Source organism: Terrapene carolina, unplaced genomic scaffold (genome assembly GCF_002925995.2).
Source record: "Terrapene carolina triunguis isolate 2854851 unplaced genomic scaffold, T_m_triunguis-2.0 Scaffold68, whole genome shotgun sequence".
Lineage (NCBI taxonomy): Eukaryota > Metazoa > Chordata > Testudines > Emydidae > Terrapene > Terrapene triunguis.
Genome location: NW_020664419.1, coordinates 57,509,633 through 57,534,802, shown reverse-complemented (window position 1 = coordinate 57,534,802; position 25,170 = coordinate 57,509,633). Strand labels below are relative to the sequence as shown.

Genomic DNA, 25,170 nt, shown 5'->3' with positions numbered 1-25,170 from the left:
TTTTTCTCTCTCTATTTGCTGTAATACAAAGGTTTTAAAGTGTTTATCCTCCCCCTCATTAACGAAAACTTTGGAAATTTGTCTGATAGATTTCAGACCCTTTGTAAAGCCTTGAGTCAGTTGTATTTGTGCTTGGTTTAATACTTTGTTCTGTTCTACCTAATTAACTCAGAAATGAGCCAGTGTGATTTAACAGGGTGAATGGTTTATACTAATTTCACTCAGAGCATCTGTAGCACATTAATATCTGCATGCCATTTATTGATATTATTGTCATAATGCTAAATGCTTTCTTTTAAAAAACAAAATGGAAGTGGCCCAACAAAAAAACACAAGAATCTGCATGCACTGTGGGTGAAATTCAACTCTCCACAAAGCTGGAGCTATCAAGCTTAGAGCATAAATACTACATGAGATCAGGTGATATAATATCCATGTGGGCTAGACATGGGTAAGCACTGTAGACACTCTATAGTCAATACTCCTGCAGGCACTCTGATGCAGGAGTCTTCAGGGGTCATTTCAGCTACCCCTCTTGTTCAGTTCATATGTAAAGGTTCTAGAGGAGCTAGTGAGGTACTTAGTCTGAGGTGCCATTGGTATTACTACTGAGGGCATTCTGCACCAAAATATTTAAAATTCTGTGCCAAAGAATTCTGCGCACAATATTTTAAAATTCTGCAAATTTTATTTGTCAAATAAATGTGGAGGCTCCAGCATGGCATTGGGGAGCACAGGCCACTGGCTGCACAGAGGTGGGAGATCACTGTGCAGATCCCCCTGGGACACGGACTCAACGGTGATGCTGCACCCAACCCTGGCACAGCGCAAGGACCAGGCCTGCCCCCAAAACACCCCAGGGCCCTGCTCCTCTGTGCAAGGTGCACCAGGTGTGGGCAGGCAGGCTCAGCAAGGCAGGATCCAAGCGTGGTGGGATCCAGGGGTGGGTTGAGAGGGTTCTGTGTGGGGCAATCTGGGTGTGGGTGGCTCAGTGGTGGATCCGGGTGTGGAGGGGATCTGGATACACCAGGGCTGCCCAGAGGATTCAGGGGGCCTGGGGCAAAGCAATTTCGGGGGCCCTTTCCATAAAAAAAAGTTGCAATATTGTAGAATACTATATTCTCGTGGGGGCCCCTGTGGGGTCCGGGGCCTGGGAAAAATTGCCCCACTTGCCCCCCCCCCCTCTGGGCAGCCCTGGGATACACAGGGGCTTGTTGGGGGGTTCTGGGTGAGATGGTAATGGGACTCTGCAGGGGGGTCCAGGTGAAGATGGTTCTTTCATTTTTCTTGGTCAGTAAATAAGCCTACGTGAAACTACTGTCTGGTCCTCAAAAAGCTTGTGAATCTGGACAAAGTACTAAATGAACCTGAGCAGATTTAGAGTTTTGGAGAAAACCATGTGCAATTCAATTTTGGGGGCTGAATTTCACTTTGTTTAAGGTTCATTCAAACTAGAAACTAAGGGGGCACAAATCATAATGAACTAAAACCAGAAGAAAAGTTCATGTGAATCCCTGTAAATCAAAGCCACTAGCTTTCACATAACTTTTATGTCAACTGTCTCTCAATACAATGGGCTTGTCAGATGCTGCTGTAACACAGTGGTCTCCAAACTTTTTTGATCGCGCACCCCTATCAGTAAAAAATTTTTGAGCACGCACCCCCTGCCGCACTGAAGCAAAAAAAAAAGGCGCTCGGACTCCCGCCTGGCTCCTCCTGCCGCGCACCCCTAAGGATCCTCTTTGGAGACCCCACTTTGGAGACCACTGCTCTAACGCACACAATTTTACACTCTTAACCTCCCAAAAGAAGGTCCTAGTTAAGTCTTTCATGGTTCCCCAAAATTCTTTAATGGGTTATGGGTCCCCTTAGCACCTATGTAGGGCCTGTGAGAGACCTGTTTTCCATTAATATTTATACGCTTTGGATCAGGCACCTAGTCCATAGTCTGCCAAGATAAGTAACTATATCTTTCATACTGCGATTAGCACCAATTTCATACCCAATTAACTGCTTCTGGAAATTAGAACTTCTCCATTTTTTAAACCAGGCCACAGAAACTAGAACTGTGTAAATAACTGATTTTCTGGTTCAGAAGCTAAACTAAAAACTCAGAGAAAAAATTCATTTCTGGTTGACCCAAAAAGAAATTTTCACTTTTTTTCAGGAAAACAAAAGAGTTGGGGAAAAAATTGTTTTAAATCAAAACATTTTGTGTGACCCAAAGGATTTGGGTTTGGGTTTTTGTTTTATGTTCTTTTTTACTTTTTGTAAAAATAAAACTGAAGCAAAATTTGAAACAAAAAGTCATTTCAAATTGAAAAATTGAAACATTTTGTTTTGAAAATGTTGAAACAAATCTTTTCAACATTCTCAGGTTTTTTTTTTTCCAGACAGAATAATTTGGTGAATTCCACTGACCTGAATATGTATTTTTGGGAAACAATTTTTATCCATTTTTTCCCCCCAGCTCTAGTGGAACCAAGTACGACACAACAATATGCTAGGCAATATCACCTTTTTTTAAACAGAGCCATTTCGTGGAAATTACTAAGCAGGTCAACCCTCAGCAATTGTAAGGTGTTTAAATTTGATTTAATTTATTTGCCATCTATATTGATTTTAAACAGCGTAGTGGAATATAGATTTTTTTTAAGATTGATTTTTGTGACACCAACTATTTTATCATAGCCACATATTTTAAAAATACATTGAAAGATGTCAAAAAGATATATTTGCTAAAGTAATATGAAAATCGTAATTTCCTAAGTCCTGTATATCATACACCAAAACTTATATAGACCCCAGTCCTGCAAACACTTATGCACATGAGTAACTCACATGAATAGGCCCACCAAGTTCAATGGCACTCCTCTTATGTGTAAAGTTTCACATGTGCATATATTTTTTCAGGATGAGGTCCATATTTATTAAGTATATTTGAACTTTAGTCAAAAAATGTGAAAATCATACACCTTTGGCATAAAAGAACTGTTGCATACGCTCCCACTGTAGAAATATAAGAATGGAAGAATATTGTGTACACACACACAGTAAAGCCTGTCTTTAGCAGCCACTCTAAAACGAGTGACAAAAACTGATTGTCTATTAGAAGTGGTCTTCAAATAAAAGTGGGGCATAATTGTCCTTTTTTTCTGAGATACCTCATGGTGTTTTCATTATATATTAGAGAAAAGGAGGCTAATTGTCATATTTAGTGTCAAGGAGAAAAATATTTGAGGAGTTGTATGTTGAATAGAATTTATGTATATGTATGGGTTTATCTATACGTACTATCTATTTTTATTATTTATTTACTTTGTATTAGCCTTACATTGTACTCAGGTATTGAACTATCTGTTCATGAGCATAAATCAGTTCTTGCAGTGTCTGTTAGTGCTGATACAGTTCTGACGTCATCAGAATTTTTATTATTAACCTCCATTCACAGGTGGGCCAGAAAAAAAAATCATTTCAAGGGGCTTCGAAAGCAGCAGGTGTACAAGGTTTGAGCCTGGAAGCAAATTATCTTGACTCATTTTCCAAAAATCATTATGGGCACTTTACATTAGGCAAGCCTTAAAAAAAAATACATCAAAGATTAGCAGGTCATTTATTCTTTTTTGTGCTTATATATAAATAGTAAGATTCTGATACACTTACTCACAACAAATAGCACCTTACTCCACAAGTGGTCCCCTGAAGCTAATAGCTCATGGAATAAGAGTAAGAAATGAAAATAATATTTCAAAGGTTTGCAGGATTGGGCCCACATCCACAATGTGCAGATTTACTTGACAGCTCTCAGCAGCCCCAAATGAGCCATCATAATATTAATTATCCACTTTTAAGAACAAAAAATAATCCCGCTGTAAGAACTGCTTACGTATGGATTCAATGAGCTTTTTAGTCCCTTTAGTAAACAGTGTGCTCTAACAAGTAGGGGTTATCAAGAGCTGTGCATCAGTGATTTCAGTTTGCCAACTTGGTTTGTGTACAGCCATTTTCCTCTGAATTTTACTTCAAGTTTTGAGTTCAAACAAAGTTGGAACCTCAAAGCCAAACTCAGCTGCAATTGCCTAGCTTTGGCTGGACACTAAGGGGGAAAGATGCTTTTGCCTGGTTTCTGGCCCAAATCGTAATTTGATCCAGGTTTGTTGGAAACATTTTTGAAAAAAAGTTCATGGATGTTTCAGTGACCACAGCCTGTGTTTCATGTTTGCATGATATGTGACAGCAGGTGTAGTTTCTGATTTTGTTAGGGCTGTAGTGTTGATGGGGCCATTGCCATTATTGGTTCCCATAGATTTCAGGGATTTTTATTTCCCTTTTCTAGTTTTAATAGTAATATTACAGTAGCACTTGGGGTACGTGTACACAGCCCAGGGCAGTGAGCCTACCAGCCCAGGTCGACAGACTCACGCTCACAGGGCTCGTGGTACCACTCTAAAACTAGCTGTGCAGACGTGCTTCAGGCTGGAGTTCAGACTCTGAAGCCTAAGGAGGGGGGTGGGCTTTCAGAGTCTGCCGGAGCCCGGGGTTACTGCACTATGTGCAAACCCGTGTTATATCAGGTCGCGTTATATCGGGGTAGAGGTGAACTTACACATTGGAGTTCAGATAAGTAGTTCTAGGCATGATTTGATGACTTATAATCATACCTGGATTAGCTGCTTATAGCATGGCTGCTCTGACCCTTCATCCCAGAGAGAACAGACAAAGGGAAAGTTTCTTTCCCAATTTTAAAAAGTTCTACCTTCCCATTGGCTCTTTTGGTCAGGTGCCCCTTTTTTTTCTTTGCCTGGGGGACTTTTTAACCCTTTACAGGTAAAGCAAGTAAAGAACAGATACCAGGAGGGATTTTACAGCTAACTGGCTGGCTGAGTGTCCATCAAAGGGAGCTATCCCCCCCTCCTTTATTTATTACATGCCCCCCAAATCACAGACGGTGCTGGCCAGCCTGGTTCAGGTCAGGTCCACACCGGCTGGGATTTCTTACTGGAGGTTTAGGAAATAGAGTTAATAAGATACATACTAATTTTATTAATAATTTTTACTCATAATTTTACTACTAATTACTAAGAACTAAACAGTACTTTTTACATTTCAAGGACTACAATGACTTAGAATACAGGGACATTTTTACCCGGCTGATTCTGGGAAACCTTCTCGGGAGAGTGCATCAGCCACTTTGTTAGAGGCTCCTGAAATGTGTTGTATTTCAAAATCAAAGTCTTGAAGAGCTAAACTCCACCGAAGAAGTTCTTTGTTAGTCTCTTTGACTGTGTGAAGCCACTTCAGTGCAGCATGGTCAGTCTGCAGGTGGAACCGCTGTCCCCAAATGTAGGGGCGTAGCTTTTCCAGAGCATACACAATGGCGTAACATTATTTTTCTGAAACTGACCAGTGGCTTTCCCTCTCAGAAAGTTTTTTTGCTGAGAAACACGACAGGATGGAATTGTTGATCTGGTCCCTCCTGCATTAAAACTGCTCCCACACCACGTTCGGATGCATCTGTGGTTACAACGAATGGTTGGTTGAAGTCCGGGGCCCTCAGTACAGGGTCAGACGTAAGGGCCGCCTTAAGCTGGTTAAAGGCTTTCTGACACTTTTCAGTCCACTGAATGGCATTTGGCTGCTTTTTCCTGGTCAGGTCTGTCAGTGGGGTGGCAATTTGTCTGTAGTGTGGTACAAATCCTCCGTAATACCCGGCCAAGCCCAAGAAGGATTGGACCTGTTTCTTTGACTTAGGAACAGGCCAATTTTGGATAGCATTTACCTTAGCCTGTAGGGGGTTCATAGTTCCTTGACCCACCTGGTGTCCAAGGTACGTTACCCTGTTTAGGCCTATTTGACACTTTTTGGTCTTAACAGTTAATCCTGCCTCCCTTATGCGCTGGAAGACAGCTTGGAGGTGTTCCAGGTGTTCTGCCCATGAATCTGAGAATATAGCCACATCGTCGAGGTAGACAACTTCAAATACCCCAAATCCAGCCAGAAGGTTATCTACCAGTTTCTGGAATGTGGTGGGTGCATTTCGCAGTCTGAAAGGGAGCACATTAAATTCATACAGCCCTACATGGGTGATGAAAGTTGACCTTTCCTTGGCGGGGTCATCTAGCAGCACTTGTCAGTACCCCTTAGTTAAGTCTAAAGTAGAGATGAACTGGGCACGTCCCAGTTTCTTCAATAGCTCATCTGTGCGTGGCATTGGATAGTTTTCTGGGCGAGTTACAGCATTTAGCTTTCGGTAGTCCACACAAAAGCAGATTTCCCCATCTGGTTTGGGAACCAGAACCACTGGAGAGGCCCATGCACTCTCAGAGGGGCAGATTACACCCATCTGTAACATGTCCTTGATCTCCCTTTCTATTGTGGTTTTGCCTTGAGGAGCCATCCGGTAGGGTTGGGCTCTAATTGGGCGAGCATCACCTGTGTCAATGGAGTGGTACGCCCGTTCTATCCGTCCTGGGGTGGCTGAAAACATTGGCGCGAAGCTGGTGCACAGCTCCTGGATTTGCTGTCGCTGCTTACGCCCAAGGGTCATGGAAAGGCTCACCTCTTCCACGCCACCGTTGTTTTTTCCGTCATAGTAGACTCCTTCAGGCCACTCAGCGTCGTCTCTCTCCTGGGCTGTAAACTGAAGAACCTTGATTTCTCGGGAGTAAAAGGGCTTTAGAGAATTAACATGGAATACTTTAGGTTTTAAGGAGGGTCTGGGAACGCTATGAGGTCAGGTGCCCACTTTTTTTCTTTACCTGGGGGACTTTTTAACCCTTTACAGGTAAAGCAAGTAAAGAACAGCTACCAGGAGGGATTTTACAGCTAACTGGCTGGCTGGGTGTCCATCAAAGGGAGCTATCCCCCCACTTTATTTATTACAGCGGCAGAGCCAGAAATTGAGCCCAGATCTCCAGAGTCCCAGGCCAGTATCTTAACCACAGTCTTCCTCTCTGGAATATTAAATGAGTGTAAAAAAATCAAAGGAAATTCACACATGATTATTACAAATACAAAGTATTAATCAGTTTATTTTATTTTAAAGTGGACTAAAAGCAGAATTTCAGCCTCAGCACTGAACTTACCATCTGTACCTTTTTTTGCACTTTTATGCACCCTTCAAGTTCAGAACACGCTCTCCTAGTTCAGAATACAGAGTGTGTAAGGCAGGGGTGGGCAAACTTTTTGGCCTGAGGGCCACATCGGGGTTGCAAAACTGTATGGAGGGCTGGGTAGGGAAGGCTGTGCCTCCCCAAACAGCCTGCCCCCCCATCCACCCCCCTCCCACTTCCCGCCCCCTGACTGCCCCCCTCAGAACTCCCAACCCATCCAACCCCCCTGCTCCTTGTCCCCTGATCGCCCCCTCCCGGACCCCCTGCCCCAGCCGCCCTCCAGGGACCCCACCCCCTAGCCAAATCCCCCTGCTCCCTGACTGCCCCGACCCCCTATCCACACCCCCACCCCCTCACAGGCCCCCTGGGACTCCCATGCCTATCCAATCCCCGCCCCCATTCCCGTCCCCTGACCGCCCCCCCCCGAACCTCCGCCCCATCCAACCGCCCCCTGCTCCCTGTCCCTGACTGCCCCCGCTCCCCGCCCCCTTACCATGCCGGAGCCAGCCACGCAGCCGCGCTGCCTAGCAGGAGCGGCAGGCCAGAGCGCTGGCAGCGCAGCGCACAGAGGCTGCGGGGGTGGGGGGACAGCAGGGTAGGGGCCGGGGACTAGCCTCCCGGGCCAGAAGCTCAGGGTCCGGGCAGGATGGTCCCACAGGCCGGATGTGGCCCGCGGGCCATAGTTTGCCCATCTCTGGTGTAAGGGCTCTCACTGTGCAGGGATCTCAATAGCTACATACAAAGGAATATACTAAGCATGAAGTTTCAAAAATAGAGCTAAATTTCCTTATGGAGCAAAATACAGAAAAAGCAATAGTAAAATAGTGTGGTGTTTTCATGTTTTCTTTTTGCAGATCCCATCAGTATGTTTGCTACAATAATCTAGCAATCGGATCCACATGGGAAGTCCCTTGTTCCCATCTGGAGGCCCAATGATTTCACTGGGACTCTGCACAGGCGTTAAGATCCAAAGGCGAGATAGGGTCCTAGATATTAACCTCATCAAAATTATTTGGTGACAAAGACATCCCCAAATCAGTTTTAGAATATAAGCTTAATCTAAGATTGATTTATGTATTAAATAATTATTAAAAGAGGGGCTGGTAGTATCACATACTTTTAAAGTTACCTGACACTTCCCATTATAAGACCCTGCTTTTAATTGCTTATAACTTTGCCATTCTGTAACCATTTGGGCTGAAATTCTCCATGCCAGGCATCTGCCTTTTTTGGGAGAAGTCCAGCCAGGACAGTTCAGCTGGTTCCAAGAACAATGCTAGGGGAAAATACAGTGTTTTACCCATGTTAAAAAATGCTGGCAATTTTTTTGCTTTGAAATCCTCTAGCGTCCCCATGATTTGGAACAGGGACTTGAAATTTGGCCAGGGGTGGCCTTTGTGTCAGGGATTTGCCTTTGGCCATCTCCATGAAAATCTGCCTAAGTCTGGCCAAATTATAAGCCTTTGAAAAATCACACATGCTCAGTAGAGATTTTCGCCTCTGGTGCTGGTCCACATAGATGATGACAATCTACTACTGCTATCAGTTACTCCTTTAGCTCAAGTGGCAGAGGTCTGTGTGGTGAATCTAAAGGTTGCAACCCTGTTGATGACAAATGTGGGTGTCAATATGATGCCACATGGTGGAATTTTTTTTCAGTTTCCTTTTTTAAAAATGTAGGAAATTACACACACAAAAACTGTTAAAAGAACATTAAGGTTGCAAAGTCAAGCACTCAATAGTTAGGAAATGCCCCCTTGTGTGTTTGCATTATGATACAGTCTTTAATTATATGATCACATACTATTATTTGCACAAGTTAGAGTTGCTCTGGGGTTGAATCAGGGTTGTGTAGTGAAGGAGATGGTCTGTAGTACCCCTGGTTCATTTGTTACTGAAGTTGGGCGATGTGTAATGATTGAGGCAGTGAATTGCAGGAAGAGAGAGGAGATGGTCTCATAGTTAAGGCAGCTGAATGCTGTCCCAGAAAACTGGATTCTATCCCTGCTTTGCCACTGAGTTCCTATGTGATGCTGGGCAAGTCACTTAAACCAGACTTTTCACAGGTGGTCAAATAGAATGTGATTATATAATTCTAGACTGTGGCCATTATTTCCTAGACTACAGACATCTGCCAGCATAGCTATATCAGCCAGGTCCCAGGATATGATAAGGTGTGATTTGTGACCAGCATAGCTGTACCACAAAAGCACCTGGTGTAGACACAGTAATATCAGCAAAACTGAGCTTTTACCTGTGTAGTTTTTTGGGGGGGAGAGGGGCTGGAATAAGCTATTCTGGCAAAAGCACAGTTTTGCTGATATAAACTGCTTCCACACTAGGATCACTTTGCTGGTATAGCTGATATAGCTATACCAGCAAAGTCTTCCAAGTGTAGGGCTGGCCTCAATCGTAATGCGTATGCACAATGGGACTAAATTAAGGTTGCATAGGCAACCTTAATATGGCATTTCCTAACTCTTGGCTGCTTGATTTCGCATCGTCTTTTAATTTAGTTTTTGTGTGTGTAATTTATGAGTGTATGTTATGTATATTTCAGGTAGTATATCTATCTATCTATCTAAATTGTATATATGTGTGTGTTCTTTATTGCAGCTCCATCCAGTAGAAAACCAGGGGACCCCCTTGTTATTTCTGATATAAAGAAAGGAAGTGTTGCTCACAGGTGAGATCTTTCAAACTTTCAGGGAAAGTCTGTTGCCTTCAGCTTGTGCCCCATGTAACTTCTGTGCACATAGAAACTCTCTTACAAGAGTTCTATGGTCTGTTAAGTTTCCAAATCAATTGAATCAGTTTACTGGAGGAATAAATAATATGTTTTTAATATTAATTAAAACTAATGATTGTCATCCAAAACCAAGATGAAAAAGATGTATTATTTTTTTTCAAAATAATTAAAAATCCATTTGAATGGTACATGAGAGTTAACACTACTTTAAATAGCATATTTATATGTTACTAATTAATCATGTAACGTTCATTTGTTAACAGAACTGGAACGCTAGAACTTGGTGATAAACTGCTTGCTATAGATAACATTCGACTGGACAACTGCTCCATGGAAGATGCTGTTCAGATCCTTCAACACTGTGAGGACCTTGTAAAACTAAAGATCCGCAAAGATGAAGATAACTCCGGTATGAATGGTGACATAGTTACATGCACTTTCATGTCTTTTAGAGCATAGGATTATTATTGTGTTTGTAGAGTGCAGTTAAAAAAATGTGTTAAATTTGGCTTATATTTATTAATGTCAGTTAAAGATGTTCAGAATAAAAGTAAACACAGGGCTTTATACCGTCTAAAATTGTCTCCATGGCTATATTACTTACAGGGGTTTTGCAGTAGTAGAAGTTACTCTGTATTCCAAGGAGATACTTTCCCCCTCAGATGCAGTCACATAATGTTGATTTTGCCCTTATGTGACCATGTAAGTCTTCCCTGTTCCAAGGACCGGAGATGCACAAAGTGGAATCCTGATTTAGGGTCTGATCCTGCAAGATGCTGAACACTCTGGCCCAGATCCACAAAGGTTCTTAGGAACCTAAATCCCAGTTTTAGGCACTGCTGCGATCCACAAATCTTCCACTCGGCTGCCACCAAACACTGTAGGCGTCTAAACTTGGCACTGAAATGTTCAGCATAAAAGTTCTCTAGATTACTATGTTTTTGCCTCTGGGCATGCACACTGCTGCCTCACTCTAGACACCTGGATGCCTACCTCTCACCTGAGGCCCAAAGCGACCCATGAACCAGGAGAAGATAAGTGAAGCAGTGCCTGTCTCGCCTATGGGACTCAGAAGCTGCCTACCAGATTGAGTCCCATTCAAAATTTGGCTGGAGGAGGAGGTGGTAGAGCAAGAGGTGCCTACTGTATGACTTTTAGCCCAATGATTAGAGCACTCACCTGCAATGTGGGAAATCCAGGTTCAATTCCCCTCTGCCTCAGCGGGAGAAAGGGGTTGAACTAGGCGTCTCTCACCTCTCAGGAGAGTGTCATTGGAAAGTCATTAACTACTTAATAATTTAGCCAAAGTGGAACAACCTCAACAGGAGTGAGAGAGGGAATCCCACGTCAGACTATCCCATAGCCCAGTGGTTAGAGTACCCTCCTGAGAGATGGGAGACCCCAGTTCCAAACCCATTCTGCCTCAGGCAGAGCGGGGAGTTCAACCTGAGCAGGGGAGTGCTCTAACCGCTGGTCTAAAAGTTATAAGGTGGGTGGTGGTGGTGCTACCATCACCACCTCATGTTCCTCTTCTTCCCCCCATTTTGTGTGGAGTGAGGCAGGCACCTAACTCATCCTCACAAGAAATTACTTAGGCGCCTAAACCACCTGACTTCAGGAGAGGGGTCCCCAGCTGTGGAACACTAGCTGCCTCCCTGCACTCTGGACTTAGGCGCCATCCCCAGGAGAGGAGAGGGCTTAGGACACACCCCTTTCCTTGGCATCTCCTGCTGGCTAGCTTAGGCGGCTCCCTAGCTAGCATGCTGGCTTTTGTGGATCATGTTCATAGGTACCTATCTCTGCCCATCCATTGTATAGGGAGCCTAGGTTCCTAACTTGGCTTTGTAGATCACAGTGTTGTTCCTGTTAGTTTGTAGGTGCCTAAAAGATAGGTATTGCAACACTTGGCATCATGACACAATGCCTTAGTGCCTTTGTTGATCAGGCCTATGACCCTGATCCAGCAAAGTACTTAAACCCATGCTTAACTTTAAGCACGTAAATTTGACTTAAGCAGGTCTACTCACACGCTTATAGTTAAGCCTGTGCTTAAATGCTTTGCTGGATTGGGAACAGAGTGCTTAGCAAATTGAAGGATCAGCCCCTAAGGGCGAATTGGGGCAAACACCATTTTGCACACTATGTCAATTACCACATCCAGATCCATAAATCAGCAAACTTCCCAAATCATATATTCATGGAAGCAAATCCCTATCATGTTGAGAGTAGAGTGAGTTCTGCTAGGCATTTTAATGCCAAAGCAGGTCAGTCCAATTATAGTTATTATTATTAATTATTTGTATTTTGGTAGCACCCAGGGGAGCCGCAGTCCTGGACCCCATTATGCTAGGTACTGTACAAACACCTAACAAAAACATGGTCCCTGTTGCAACAGCTTGCAATCTAAGTAGCTAAATCTAAATTATATGTTATAACTGACTAAAACTAGCACCCCACACACTATAATGTTCTTGTCCTGTAGCTGAATGCCAGCAAGGAAGTTCTTAAATTCTTTTCTATTGCTGAAAACAGCAAAGAAATGACTTCTGGTCTGATCAGTATTAATGAAGGGCAAACCCGGCGGCACCTGCAGAAATTGATTTTTGAAAAGTAACTTTGGATCCAGTGAGCTAAATGATCGCTAAAACTGAATTCTGTCCTACAATATATGGTGATTAGGCTCATAAGCATGAGGATGTGGAACTGGTTAAACATACTCAGTACATCCTCAGACATCCTAATGTGGGAGGGGGAGGGATTGGCCTGGCTAATTCATGTCAGATAGTTATGGAAATAAAGGATCATGTGGCCCAAAGAGATGCCTACCTGACACCTCCTTTACAGAGCTCAGTGAAACAGCTAATGGAAGAGAGGCACAACCATTGTAGGCAGGTGATTAGGGGCAGGAGTTTCCATTCAACAATGGGAAGTGTAAGAACTCTCCCCGCACAAGTAACTTGTGTTTTTTAAAGGTCAGAAACTAGAGCGAGTCAGAAATTTTTTGACAAAATGTTTTTTCCTTCAGAAAATGCCGATTCATTGACACTAAAACTGTTTACTAAAATGTATCATTTTCAACAAAACTTCCCTAGAGGAGATTTCTTGCATCCAGGATGGAATTTCTGGTCACAACAAAAGGGGTGGGGACACACCAGAATAACCAGTATTACAATGGTCAATCCCCTGCACTGCCTGATTCAGAACATCAACTTAAATCTGGGCCTCTCGCACCCCTGATGAGTGCCCTAACCACCAGACTAGGGTGGGTCAGTCTGTCTCTCACCCCTCTCTGGTAAGGTCTCTCTTTTGTCCTGATGCAGAATGGGAAAAATATTTGAAATCTCAAAAATTTTCACAAGACAGGAAAACTGTTTCCCGCCTAGTTCTATTTATAACAGCACTGGATCCTGTCTCCTACCTGCAACTCTCAGGTGTGGTGTTGTCCCAGAACTAATCTAGGAATTTTGCTATTGATTTAATTGAAGCCAAGATTTCACCCTAGGTCTGCTCAGAGGCAGCATATGTGGCCTTCTGGGAGTTGTGTGCCCTGGTAGATGGTGTATATTTTAGTCTGAATAGGACCCTTACTTACTAAGTTACTTTTGCAAATGAATGTTTCTTAATTTTATGACTAAATTAATATGATACCTAGAATATAATCAAGAATCATTTATTGTATCTACAAATTAAATTGTCTTACTGCATGACTAACAAATATGATTAGTAAGTTTTAATTAATCTATTATCTACTCTGTGTAACCAAATCTATTCAAATTTAGGTACAGAGACAGATTGTAGACATAGTGAACATAATTTTCTATGTAGATTATACTAAAACAAAAGTGAATGAGTTCCAGTCTGTATATGTTGTGATTAACAATTTTAAAAAGCGGCTTTCAGTCAATATCCCAAGAAATCAAAAAGGAACATTATGAAAAATGGTGGCAAAAGGTAAAACAAAATACCCATCTTAATGAATTTAATATTTAATATTTAATTATTTTCTCTCAACTAGGGCTGCATGGAACAAAGGTGTTCCTTTAAACTCAATAAAATTGATCATTAATTAGAAGTTCCCTAAGAGAAATGAAGCTTGATGTTTATAGATGAGTAAGCATAGGGCACTCTAAAATGATTTCTATACCACAGTGTAACATAGAGAGCTTGTCTATATGGGGACTTCCAGAAAAAATAGTCTGAGTGAACTAAACATGTTAATTTGAAAAGGACTCGTTAAACCTCATTAAATCCCTGTGCTGATGCTGTTATTCAGAATTAAAGTGGCCTTACTTCAATGTAACTTAATTCATTTTGGAAGTGAACTAAACTAAACCAAAGTTGGAATTGGAAGGCCTCTTTTTAATTCTGAATAAGGGTGTTCATAGAGGATTTTAATGCGATTTAACTCATCCACTTCAAATTCAGAATTTTGTTCATTCAGATTAACTTTACTGGATGTCGCTGCATAGACAAGCCCTAAGATTTTTAATGATTATTTTTAAATTCTTCTGTTGCTCCATCCTTCATTACTGTGTTATTGTTGGGTTGTTTTTTCTCTTCTTCTTCCTTGTAAGGTTGTTTTTAATCATCTATTTTTGCAAATTATTTTTACACTCTTTCTTCCCCATACAGTTTTTCTCCTTCCAATTTGCATTCTCTTTCTCTTTCATTTGGTTACTCTTTTCTTTGTATGCATTATTAGACCTTCATCTTAGTTTTATTTAAACCTTTCACCCTTCTGTTTGTCTTTATCCTGCCTTTTCTCCTATCCCTTACTTCTTCAAACAAAACAAAATGTTTGCCTGCCTTCTGCCACTCTCCTCAAAGCGAATCCAAGTGGTGAGGTCACTAGTGAAGTGATCCATGCTAATAGGGCTCTGCAGTTGTATTTCTGCTTCACACTCCAGTCTGTATTTAGCGAATATCACTTTGCAGAACAGAGACCAGCACATATAGCAGAGATAGTGCAGCATTAACAGTATTCTTGCCAGCAAGTTAAAGAAGTATGGGCTGGATGAATGGACTATAAGGTGGATAGAAAGCTGGCTAGATCATCGGGCTCAATGGGTAGTGATCAATGGCTCCATGTCTAGTTGGCAGCTGGTATCAAGCGAAGTGCCCCAAGGGTTGGTCCTGGGGCCAGTTTTGTTTAATATCTTCATTAATGATCTGGAGGGTGGATTGCACCCTCAGTAAGTTTGCAGATGACACTAAACTGGGAGGAGTGGTAGATACGCTGGAGGATAGGAATAGGATACAGAGGGACATAGACAAATTAGAGGATTGGGCCAAAAGAAATCTGATGAGGTTCAACGAGGACAAGTGCAGAGTCCTGCACTTAGGACGGAAGAATCCCATGCACTGCTACAGACTAAGGACCGAGTGGCGAGGCAGCAGTTCTGCAGAAAAGGACCTAGGGGTTACAGTGGACGAGGAGCTGGATATGAGTCGACAGTGTGCCCTTGTTGCCAAGAAGGCTAATGACATTTTGGGCTGTATGAGTAGGAGCATTGCCAGCAGATCGAGGGACGTATCATTCCCCTCTATTCGGCATTGGTGAGGCCTCATAGAATTATAGAATATCAGGGTTGGAAGGGACCTCAGGAGGTCATTTAGTCCAACCCCCTGCTCAAATCAGGAACAATCCCCATCTGGAGTACTGTGTCCAGGTTTGGGCCCCACACTACAAGAAGGATGTGGAAAAATTGGAAAGAATCCAGCGGAAGGCAGCAAAAATGATTAGGAGGCTGGAGCACATGACTTATGAGGAGAGGCTGAGGGAATGGGGATTATTTAGTCTGCAGAAGAGAAGAATGAGGGGGGATTTGATAGCTGCTTTCAACTACCTGAAAGGGGGTTCCAAAGAGGATGGATCTAGACTGTTCTCAGTGGTAGTAAATGACAGAACAAGGAGTAATGGTCTCAAGTTGCCGTGGGGGAGGTTTAGGTTGGATATTAGGAAAAACCTTTTCACTAGGAGGCTGGTGAAGCACTGGAATGGGTTACCTAGGGAGGTGGTGAAATCTCCTTCCTTAGAGGTTTTTAAGGTCAGGCTTGACAAAGCTCTGGCTGGGGTGATTTAGTTGGGGATTGGCCCTGTTTTGAACAAGGGGTTGGACTAGATGACCTCCTGAGGTCCCTTCCAACCCAGATATTCTATGATTGATTAAGCCACTACAGTACTTGTAATAATTCTTTGATTCTGCATTTGATACAAGTTGCATCAGTAGGTGAGAGACAAGGGGAAATTTCACCAAGCTTAAGGAAATCCTAATATGTTTAGATCTAATTTGATTCAGCCTCTTTACCATGGGGTAACATACGCACTTGAGTCCAAGAAATTATACTAGTTTTTTCCTGCCAACTTTTCACCCTGAAGTTTGTCATCACCTTTATTGACCTGAACCTGCAACCCTGAAAAGTCTTTACAAATCTAGGTCTTCCGTTTGGCAGCAAAACCAGCTATTATTATGAATTCAGGCCATATACTTTTCATGTTGTTAAATAGTCAGAACTCAAGTTGTCTGAAAGTAACATTAACGATAAGTAATGCTGCAATTTTAAATCTGTTCTGCTGTCATTAATTTTCTTAAGTAGAACTGAGCAAAACAAACAGGTAATAGACTGGCCTCCTTTCTTATCATCCCTTAATAGTTGTAAACCTTCTGTAGGATGCAGACACTAGTTATCATATGATTAATGTCTGCTTACTCTTGCACTACACCTCACTATTGATAACTGGACATACCAGTATTTTGTCAACACCCAGTAAATACCAATTACTGCATTTTCAGTTTGACCCAACATTTGCTAGTTATTGTTTTAACAATACGGTTCATCTTCTTTATTGAAGTTCCACATTTATGTAGCTCTTTCAAGCCTGGGATCTCTAAGCACTTTGCCAACATTCTGCAAATGAGTCTGCAGCCCTTTCTGTTGTTAAAGTGGCAACAGTTTTGTGCGAACTCATCACATGACCATTGATCACTTCCAGCTGGATCTTGGGTGTTATTTATTTGTCCGTGATGGTGACTTTCTGGAAATCAGGTGGCAAGAAAAATGCATCCAATAGGAGATGTGAGGGGGCCAGAACCCATTTAACAGGTGTCCCAGCTAGGAATCAAATGTACATGATAGATATGAAAGACATATATACCAGCAGTAATTCTTTGCTGAATACATTACTAATTCTTCTCTCAACACAAGCCTTTGCTTTGCTTTGATGATACATATATTGTTTGTTTAAATCTATAGCAGGAAGCTAGGTAAAAGGGAACTAATGAAGATTCTAGACAGTAGCTTTACAGCAAAGCAGAGACAGAATAGCTTTAAAGAAAATATCATTTCCCTTATTCTAACACAGTGCATTGTTCAGTGTTAGAAGAAAGCTACTCTCTCCATGGACCTTTGCCATGACACATATTTCCTTCTTTATTTTAAAACTTTATGATTTAAATGAGCAGAACATTTAAAAACTCTAGCCTGTCAAGGTTTAGTTCTGGTAATGTTTGCTGAATATGCACCTTAAGGGTTATCAGCGCCTACTGAGCCATTTCAAAATGTCATTACCCACAGATCTGAGAATGCATGCCTGACAGGCCAAACACACTAGGTGAATACCAATATCATAAACAAGAGCAAGTGAGCATTTGTTATTTTGGTTTTAGGATAATCTGACCTTTAAGATTTAAAAATTTCCTCTCACAAATTATAAGCATTACAGTTGATTGCTCTCTTGCTGTGACACTTTTTGGGTAACGTGTAGAGAACTCCATTTTTGGTCACTCATTAACATTTTCCTCTTTATTCCATGATTATTGTGTGCTAAGACAAAAAACCAAGATGTTGTACAAATGATTTCATGAAAATAACCCTAGTCAATTTATTGTTTGGCTTGATGTCTGTTGATACATAGACGCCAGGAATTATTTTTAATTATATCAATAGTTGAGACTCAAAACATGCCCTTCAAAAACATTGACCTAATATCAGATTTTTCTTTTAAAAATAAATACATGAATAAAAGCTGCTCAACTCAAGGAAATGTTTGGTCAACTAAGACTGTGAAGACCTCAAACTTCTCCCTCCTCACAACTCCTTCCTGTTTTAACCCCCCTACTATCTCCTCCAATTAACAGAAAAATTGTCTTGGCCCTCCCCACAGCAAAGTGTCTCCTCCCTACCAATTACATTTGTATAAAAAACATACACATCAAGATTTTAATACGTAAGGATCAAATTCTGGTTCCACTGAAGTGAATGGGAGATCCACCATTTACTTCATTGGGACTGGCTTTTGGCCATAAAGGCAAAATAAATTAGCGATTCTCTTATTTTTGTTTTATAAAATAAGCCAGTGGAATAATGAATAAAAATTATATCTGAACTGTAATCCTTTGAGGATACTCTGTCTGATTTCCGGTCACTTGTCTGAATGTATTATTCTTTTCATTCCTTCTTTCATAAGAAACCAATTGCGTCCTCTTGGCATTTATTGCAGATGAACAGGAGAGTTCTGGAGCAATTATTTACACTGTAGAGCTCAAGCGTTATGGTGGTCCACTTGGGATCACAATTTCTGGTACTGAAGAGCCCTTTGATCCAATAATCATCTCAAGTCTTACTAAAGGCGGACTCGCTGAAAGGTAAATTGGAAACAATTATTAATATGACTTCCATTTACGAAGTTCATTTCTTCCTTCATTCACATGGACATGCTGATTTTTTTCTTGCTTAGGAATGTGTTGATTTTCCCAACATCTATGAAAAAAGATAAACTAACCATTTCCAGTCTTTGTTGTTGTTTTATGTTTCCTGTGATTTTTCCAAGCTCAGCAGTATCATGGATATTTTATCAGGATGTTATTGAACCTACAGCATGATTTTCTTAGAGTGAAAAGGATTGCTGACCTTGTTGTAAATCACCTAAGAAAGCTCCGCCAGCCAAACTCCTCCATCACATGAAGATTTTATGAACTCCTTTTGAAAAGATGGCAATGGAATAGCTAAAAGACACTGTGTGTGTGTGTGTGCGCGCGCAAATATAAAATGCACATATATGCACACACAGATTGTGTATATACATATATACTGTACATGCATACAATACACAGTCTGCATTTGTGTATGTGCTTTTACACATACATGTAGTGGCACCCTTAAAAGCTTGGAAATTACATTAGATAACATTAATTAAGGATGTTAAACATTTCCCTACAGTAAGTGCTGTATAGGAAATAATGCAAATATTGAAGTTACCTTATCTATTTATTTCAGGGAAATTTTGCATGTGTTTAAGGGTAGTTACTATAGGTAAGTGTGTGTGTATTATATACAGAGCAATAAAAATGTATATGTATATACACACACACACACACCTACATGAGCAATAAATCCATTGAACAAGCCAGTCTCCAGTAATACTTATTTTTAATGCAAGTTATAAATTTACTATTTTGTAAGAGCAATATTAATAGTTTATGGAGCTATTATTTGTTTGACACTGTTCAAATCCATAACCATCTTGTGGATGTTCAGAACCTGTATGAAATGAGTAGGTGATTTTAGGCCAAGATTTTAAAAAGTGAATAGTGATTTCGGTGCCTAACTTGAGATACCTGAACAGAACCGGAGTTTTAGAAATGTCTGAACACCCACACTCTGAATATCAGGCCCCTTTAAGGTGTCCCAAGTTGGGCACCCAAAATCACTGGTCACTTTTCAAAATTTTGCCCTTAGGTCCTGATGGGGAGGTGTCCACTACATATAGTCATTGCAGCTGACACCTTTGCTGGCCATCTTAAACAGAGAGGCCAAGAACTGAATGAACCAGAAAAGCAAATATATACATGGGGAATGAACCAGGTGCATTGACACACAAAATGTATCTTCTCATCTCTTGAGGTGATTCCTACAGAACAGGCATATTGGTGCGACAGTGGGTGGTTTTTCAGGCTACCATTGCACTTGCTGTATCTGTCCTGTGATTATGAGACTTCAGTTTCCAGTGCTGTCAAAGTGGTACTTCTGTAAACATTAAGTTTACTTTAAAGTTATTAAAGTATTTTAGGTTTTTTAACAAATGAGCACCACTCAGGCTCCTTATATGATCAGTTCACCCACATTTTGCCACAGCAAAGGAGACAGAAATCTTCATTGCTGTGCATTATCTCTGCTGCTGGCATTGCAGCAGAGGTAACTTAATTTACACATCCTTAGTGGCAAATGTACTGATTAAAAGTAGTTCCAGTAATAATACCTTACATGTGAAATTAAAAGAAACAATTGAAAATACACTCGCATGTCTCAAAATATGCGAAGAAATTGGCTTTGCTATTTTTTTCTGTTGATCTTTTCAGTGTTTTATTTCTGATGCTTTAGGACAGGTGCAATTCACATAGGAGACCGCATCCTAGCAATAAATAGCAGCAGTCTGAAAGGAAAACCTTTGAGTGAAGCCATACATTTGTTACAGATGGCAGGAGAGACTGTCACCTTGAAAATCAAGAAGCAGACAGATGGTGAGTATGGCTAGAGTCACATTTATGCTCTTGAACCAGTGTATTTCTACACCTTAAACATTTGAACATGTATGTGCCAGGGGAAATTTCTTGTCCATAATGAAAGGGAGGGGAAGTATCTTTTTAGGTTGCAAAGAGGCTATAATCATGTTTGTTTTTAAACCCTATTTAGCTGCAAGCCCCAAGAAATTTTCCATCTCTGGTCACTTAAGTGAGCTGAGTGATGCTGAAGATGAAACCTCTTCTACACAGAAACCAAGCAAACTCTCGGACATTTATTCTACTACAGTTCCAAGTGTGGACAGCGCAGTAGAATCATGGGATGGTTCTGGTATTGATACCAGCTTTGGAAGCCAAGGTACAAGCAACAGTTTCGACCACCACTTAACACAGAAGTGATTAGATGTCTGAATCACAGTTCTCCACATTAGAGAAAATCCTACCCGCCAACTTTCAACTTTGTACTTCACAGTGTGCACGTCTCATTACGAGCACACCCCTTGGTATCTGGTGTTATTTCTTACACTCAGGTGGCCTTGAGTTCATTCTTTCATAACATTGTGATGGGTTATGAGGCATTTATCAATATATTAACAGACTTGCATTAGCTTTACAAATGTCTGAATGGCCCAATCCATAGTTCATCCACACTAAATGAGCTTATCCTTCAAGATTAGATTAATACAAGGCACAGAACACATTGAGTATCTGAGGCCCATTCTCATTGGTTTTTAAGATGACTACAATGAAGATTTATTGTAAACTGCTGAAGGGGGACACGAGAGATCATTCAGTGATTTGTTACTCTTTTGTTTCTTCTTCATTCCCATGACATTAGACTCAAACTTTTAGCCCTCAAAGTAATCACTGTGTTTAAAGAGATTATTAAATTAAAGAAATAACAGGCTTCTTATTACCTTCAAACTTCTTTAGCTAGATTTGACTGTTTATTTAATAGTACTTTTTAAATAATTCACGTTAAGTATGTAAGATAAGACGTAAGTTTTTTAGGCTATAGAAAATGTAGGCAGTTCTTTATTACTCTGAATTACAAAAGAACAAAGAAGCTTCCAAACATCTTCATATGTTTTCTTTGACTGTCTTTTAAATTATTATTTCTGTACTACCACTGGTGTGCACAGTACATCTTTACACAGACAGATCACCTAACCCAGAGAGATTTTTCTTCCTCCTCCTGATTTCATTAAATTGTTCAGTTGTGTCTTCATCTTTACATTTCTGTCAAGACTTTCTGGGGCATGGGCAGTCAGATCAGTTGCTCTGCTGTGTTTTACCCCCATACAGAGAATTGGGACAGACCTTGGCCCAATACATTGCCTTGATAGACTGAAATTCTTTGTGATTACTTTAACTGCTTATATATAATTAATATATGTCTGGTTCAATGAAGCACTTGTCATTTTCTCTCTGACAATCTTCCTTTAAAGCCTGTCTAATAATATTAGAGCAAGAAGTAGCTGGTGTCACTATTGATTGCTGGTTTTTTTTTATTTAGTTTTTAAGTATTTTTTGGTCTTATTGTGCATATCCTGGCAGTAACTCTCTGTTGTACAAAAGGGTCTCTCAGCATTAGATCATAATCCCTCTTTTCTGTGTTTTGGGGTTAATTTATCATTATATTTACATTTTCTTTGGCCTAAAATATGATTCTCATACTGGAGCTGAGACATTAAATTGACTTCACTGGAGTTACTGCAGAGATTAATTTGACCCATTTGTATCTTTCCCCTCCCTCTTTCTGCTCCCCACCACCACCACCACTTTGATCTGATTAACAGAATAAATTTTATATTTTCTTTAGTTTTCTGATAATTTTAAGGGAATATAGTCTATGAAAGTTGCTAGATTGACAACTCTGTTTCCTGTTTGAATTGATCTGGAGTGAATCCTCTTTTTACTTACAGAACAGGTTCAGAGCAGGCAGTGACAGTGTAAACTTCCCTACGCTGCCCCACCAATGTGCTCAGATTTAGTCCTGAAGGAAGACGAGAGCTTAGTTCAGACTCCATGACCAAGAGGCCTTGTCCTCTCTGCTGAGATTGCCAAAAATGGTTCCGGAGATGGATTAAATGAAAGAATCGCAACAATTCCCTGATTAGACTTGTCAGTACTAGGAGAATGCTTGTCACCTGTGAAAGGGGGACTCATGTTGCCACAGTGATTATATCCTTGTCAAATAGGGTGACCAGATGTCCCAATTTAATAGGGACAGTCCTGATTTTTGGGTCTTTTTCTTATATAGGATCCTATTACCCCCTCCCCCCTTCCCGATTTTTCACATTTGCTGTCTGGTCATCCTATTGTCAAGAGGCAGATCGACAACTATATATGATTCACCTTCTTAACCTAATAACTGCGAACAAATCTCCTCCATCTGCCTTAAAAATACTGTCCCATTCTTGCATCAGTATATCTCATGTCTCTTAAACTGCCTGAGTAGTTATCAAGTTGTGTCTTACTATGAATATTCTCTTGTCTTGGTACTAAAATCCCCCCCTCCCCCTTCTGCATTAAATTCTATTCTTGCCTGACCTGTCACTTCTGAGTTTGGCTCCCTTTCCAACCTTTCTTGGCATAAATATAAACTAAGCAAATTCAGGAGTCTTGGAAACCTTCTTGTAGCACCACCAGAAAATGTTTTCTCTTATTTGTTATACTGATTTAGGGCTGGTGGCAGTGTTTCTCCCCGCAGATGGATTGACACTATATTTAGGACCATTGGCTAATGTGCCAGCATGGGGTAGCCAGAGCATTCCCTACATAGTAATCCATAACACACAAGCTCTCACAAGCAAAACCCTTGTCCTGAACAGCATCTGGGTGCATTAATGCCGGACATTCAGCCAAAAGAGTAACGGAGTAACTCCATAGCTACACTGTTTTGAGGGAGGTGATTCCAGACAGATTCAAGGAAGTGAACTGCTCCTGTGTATTGGTCACCGATAAACAGAGCTTCTCAACAAAAGAGAGCTTCTCCAGCAAAAGTGTGTGTGGAAAAGTTCCTTGTACAGGGGTTAAAAAGGAAAATGTAAAAGGTCAGTGCAGTGCACCAAACAGACACATGTGGTTTCACTCATGGCTCAATAATACAGTAGATTCTGCTTATTAGCAACTTCTTGGTTGCCAGCAAAATGTTGCCATTACCCAGCAGTTGCTAATAAGCAGAAGGCAGGTTTGGGAGGCAGCAGCCAGGGAAGGAAGTGCTTGGACATGTTGTTCCTGACTGCAGCCCTGCAAACCTGCCTGCAGGCAGGACAGCAGCAGGGAGGGCGACTGCAGCTCTTTACAGTGAGTGGGGCCACTGGGGGTCCATAGGGCTGAACTGGATCTTGCCCTGTGCTCTCTAGGGTTTGGGCCTTGCTTCCTACCCTGTATGCAGTCTCCCCCACCCGACCCCACCCCCAGCAGGTTGCAGACTGGAGAGTTCGGAGAGAGGTACGATGCAGCTCTGACATCTGGGCTGGAGCCTTACTCCCCGCTACTGCCCTGTCCACAGTGCACAGCCCCTTACCTCCTGTGTGGTCTCTGTGCGCAGGCAGATTTGCCAGGCTGCTGCCCCAGAAGGAAGTGCTGGGACAGACTGAGCACTGGCTGCAGGTAGGTTTGTGGGGCTGCCCCCAGGGAAGGCACATCCCAGCACTTCCTTCCCTGCCTGCAGCCTCACAAACCTGCCTGCAGGTGGGGCCTTTCTTTAAAAAAAAAAAATCAAATCGCTAATACGTGGTATGCCATTGCCAATATCCAAATCCCATTAACATTGATATTAATGGGAGGGGACTGGTTCCCAGCACAATGTTGACATTAACTGGAAGTTGCTTAATATCAAGGATTGTTATTAGAATCTACTGTACCAGGTGTTCATCACCACAATTCCTTAGATGGTGTAGGGATGTGTTGGGTCATTTGGAATGCAGCCCACATTAAATTAAATAAGAAAAGTTTCACTGAAATAATGTTAAGACATTCCAGCACATGCAGGACTGAATACTCTAGACTGCACAAGCAGCACACGATAAACCTCAAGTGTCTGGAGATGGCCAGTGGAGAAATACCCTTGTGCAAGGAAAATTTTCCATTGGTGTAAATGGACGCAAGGCAGTCTTCCCAACCCTTATCAAGAGGTGAGGCCAGGAGTGTGTCAGGGGCTGTCTGAGGATGCATGCGGGTAGGGCAAGGAAGGGAAGGGACCTGGTGGAACGGAGCTGTGCCATTTCTGATCCTCCACTGGTTTAAAGTTCTTTGGGGACCTTATTTCAGAGGCATATGTGAGGCCTGCCTTTGTGTAGCCCTAACTTGCACTCAGAGCGCAGTGTGTTCCCTGTGCCACCAGTCTCCGCTGTGTCCCCACCGAGCTCAGATTCAGTGGAGAATTGGTGCCAGAGTGTTTACTGTAACATCATGCACTGTTCAGAGATCCCTGCCAATCCTGAGCATATTACGCTAGATTTAAGAAGGTTGGTCTAATGGTTAAATCACACACTTGGCACTTAGGTTATGTCTACACTGCAATTAGACACCCGTAGCTGGCCCGACCCAGCTGGCTCGGGCTAAGGGGCTGTTTAATTGCAGTGTAGATGTTCGGGCTCGGAGACCCTGTGAAGTGGGAGGGTCCCAGAGCTCAAGCTGCAGCCCGAGCAAACATCTACACCACAATTAAACAGCCCCTTAACCTGAGCCCTGTGAGCCCGAGTCAGTTGGCACAGATCAGTCGTGGGTGTCTAATTACAATGTAGACATACCCTCAGAAAGGCTGGGTTCTATTCTTAAC

At 41.7% G+C, this 25,170-nt stretch overlaps 1 protein-coding gene across 3 annotated transcripts in view; it reads left to right on the top strand.

The window, feature by feature from the left end:
• Positions 1–25,170, top strand: part of GRIP1 (glutamate receptor interacting protein 1) — a 511,398-nt gene that overhangs the window by 460,848 nt on the left and 25,380 nt on the right. For all 3 annotated transcript variants that reach the window (XM_024208047.3, XM_024208049.3, XM_029910842.1), the window contains 5 exons: positions 9,729–9,798; positions 10,125–10,270; positions 18,362–18,506; positions 20,242–20,381; positions 20,554–20,739. In XM_024208047.3, the coding sequence (XP_024063815.2) occupies positions 9,729–9,798; positions 10,125–10,270; positions 18,362–18,506; positions 20,242–20,381; positions 20,554–20,739 (687 nt within the window). The remainder of the gene's footprint in view (positions 1–9,728; positions 9,799–10,124; positions 10,271–18,361; positions 18,507–20,241; positions 20,382–20,553; positions 20,740–25,170) is intronic.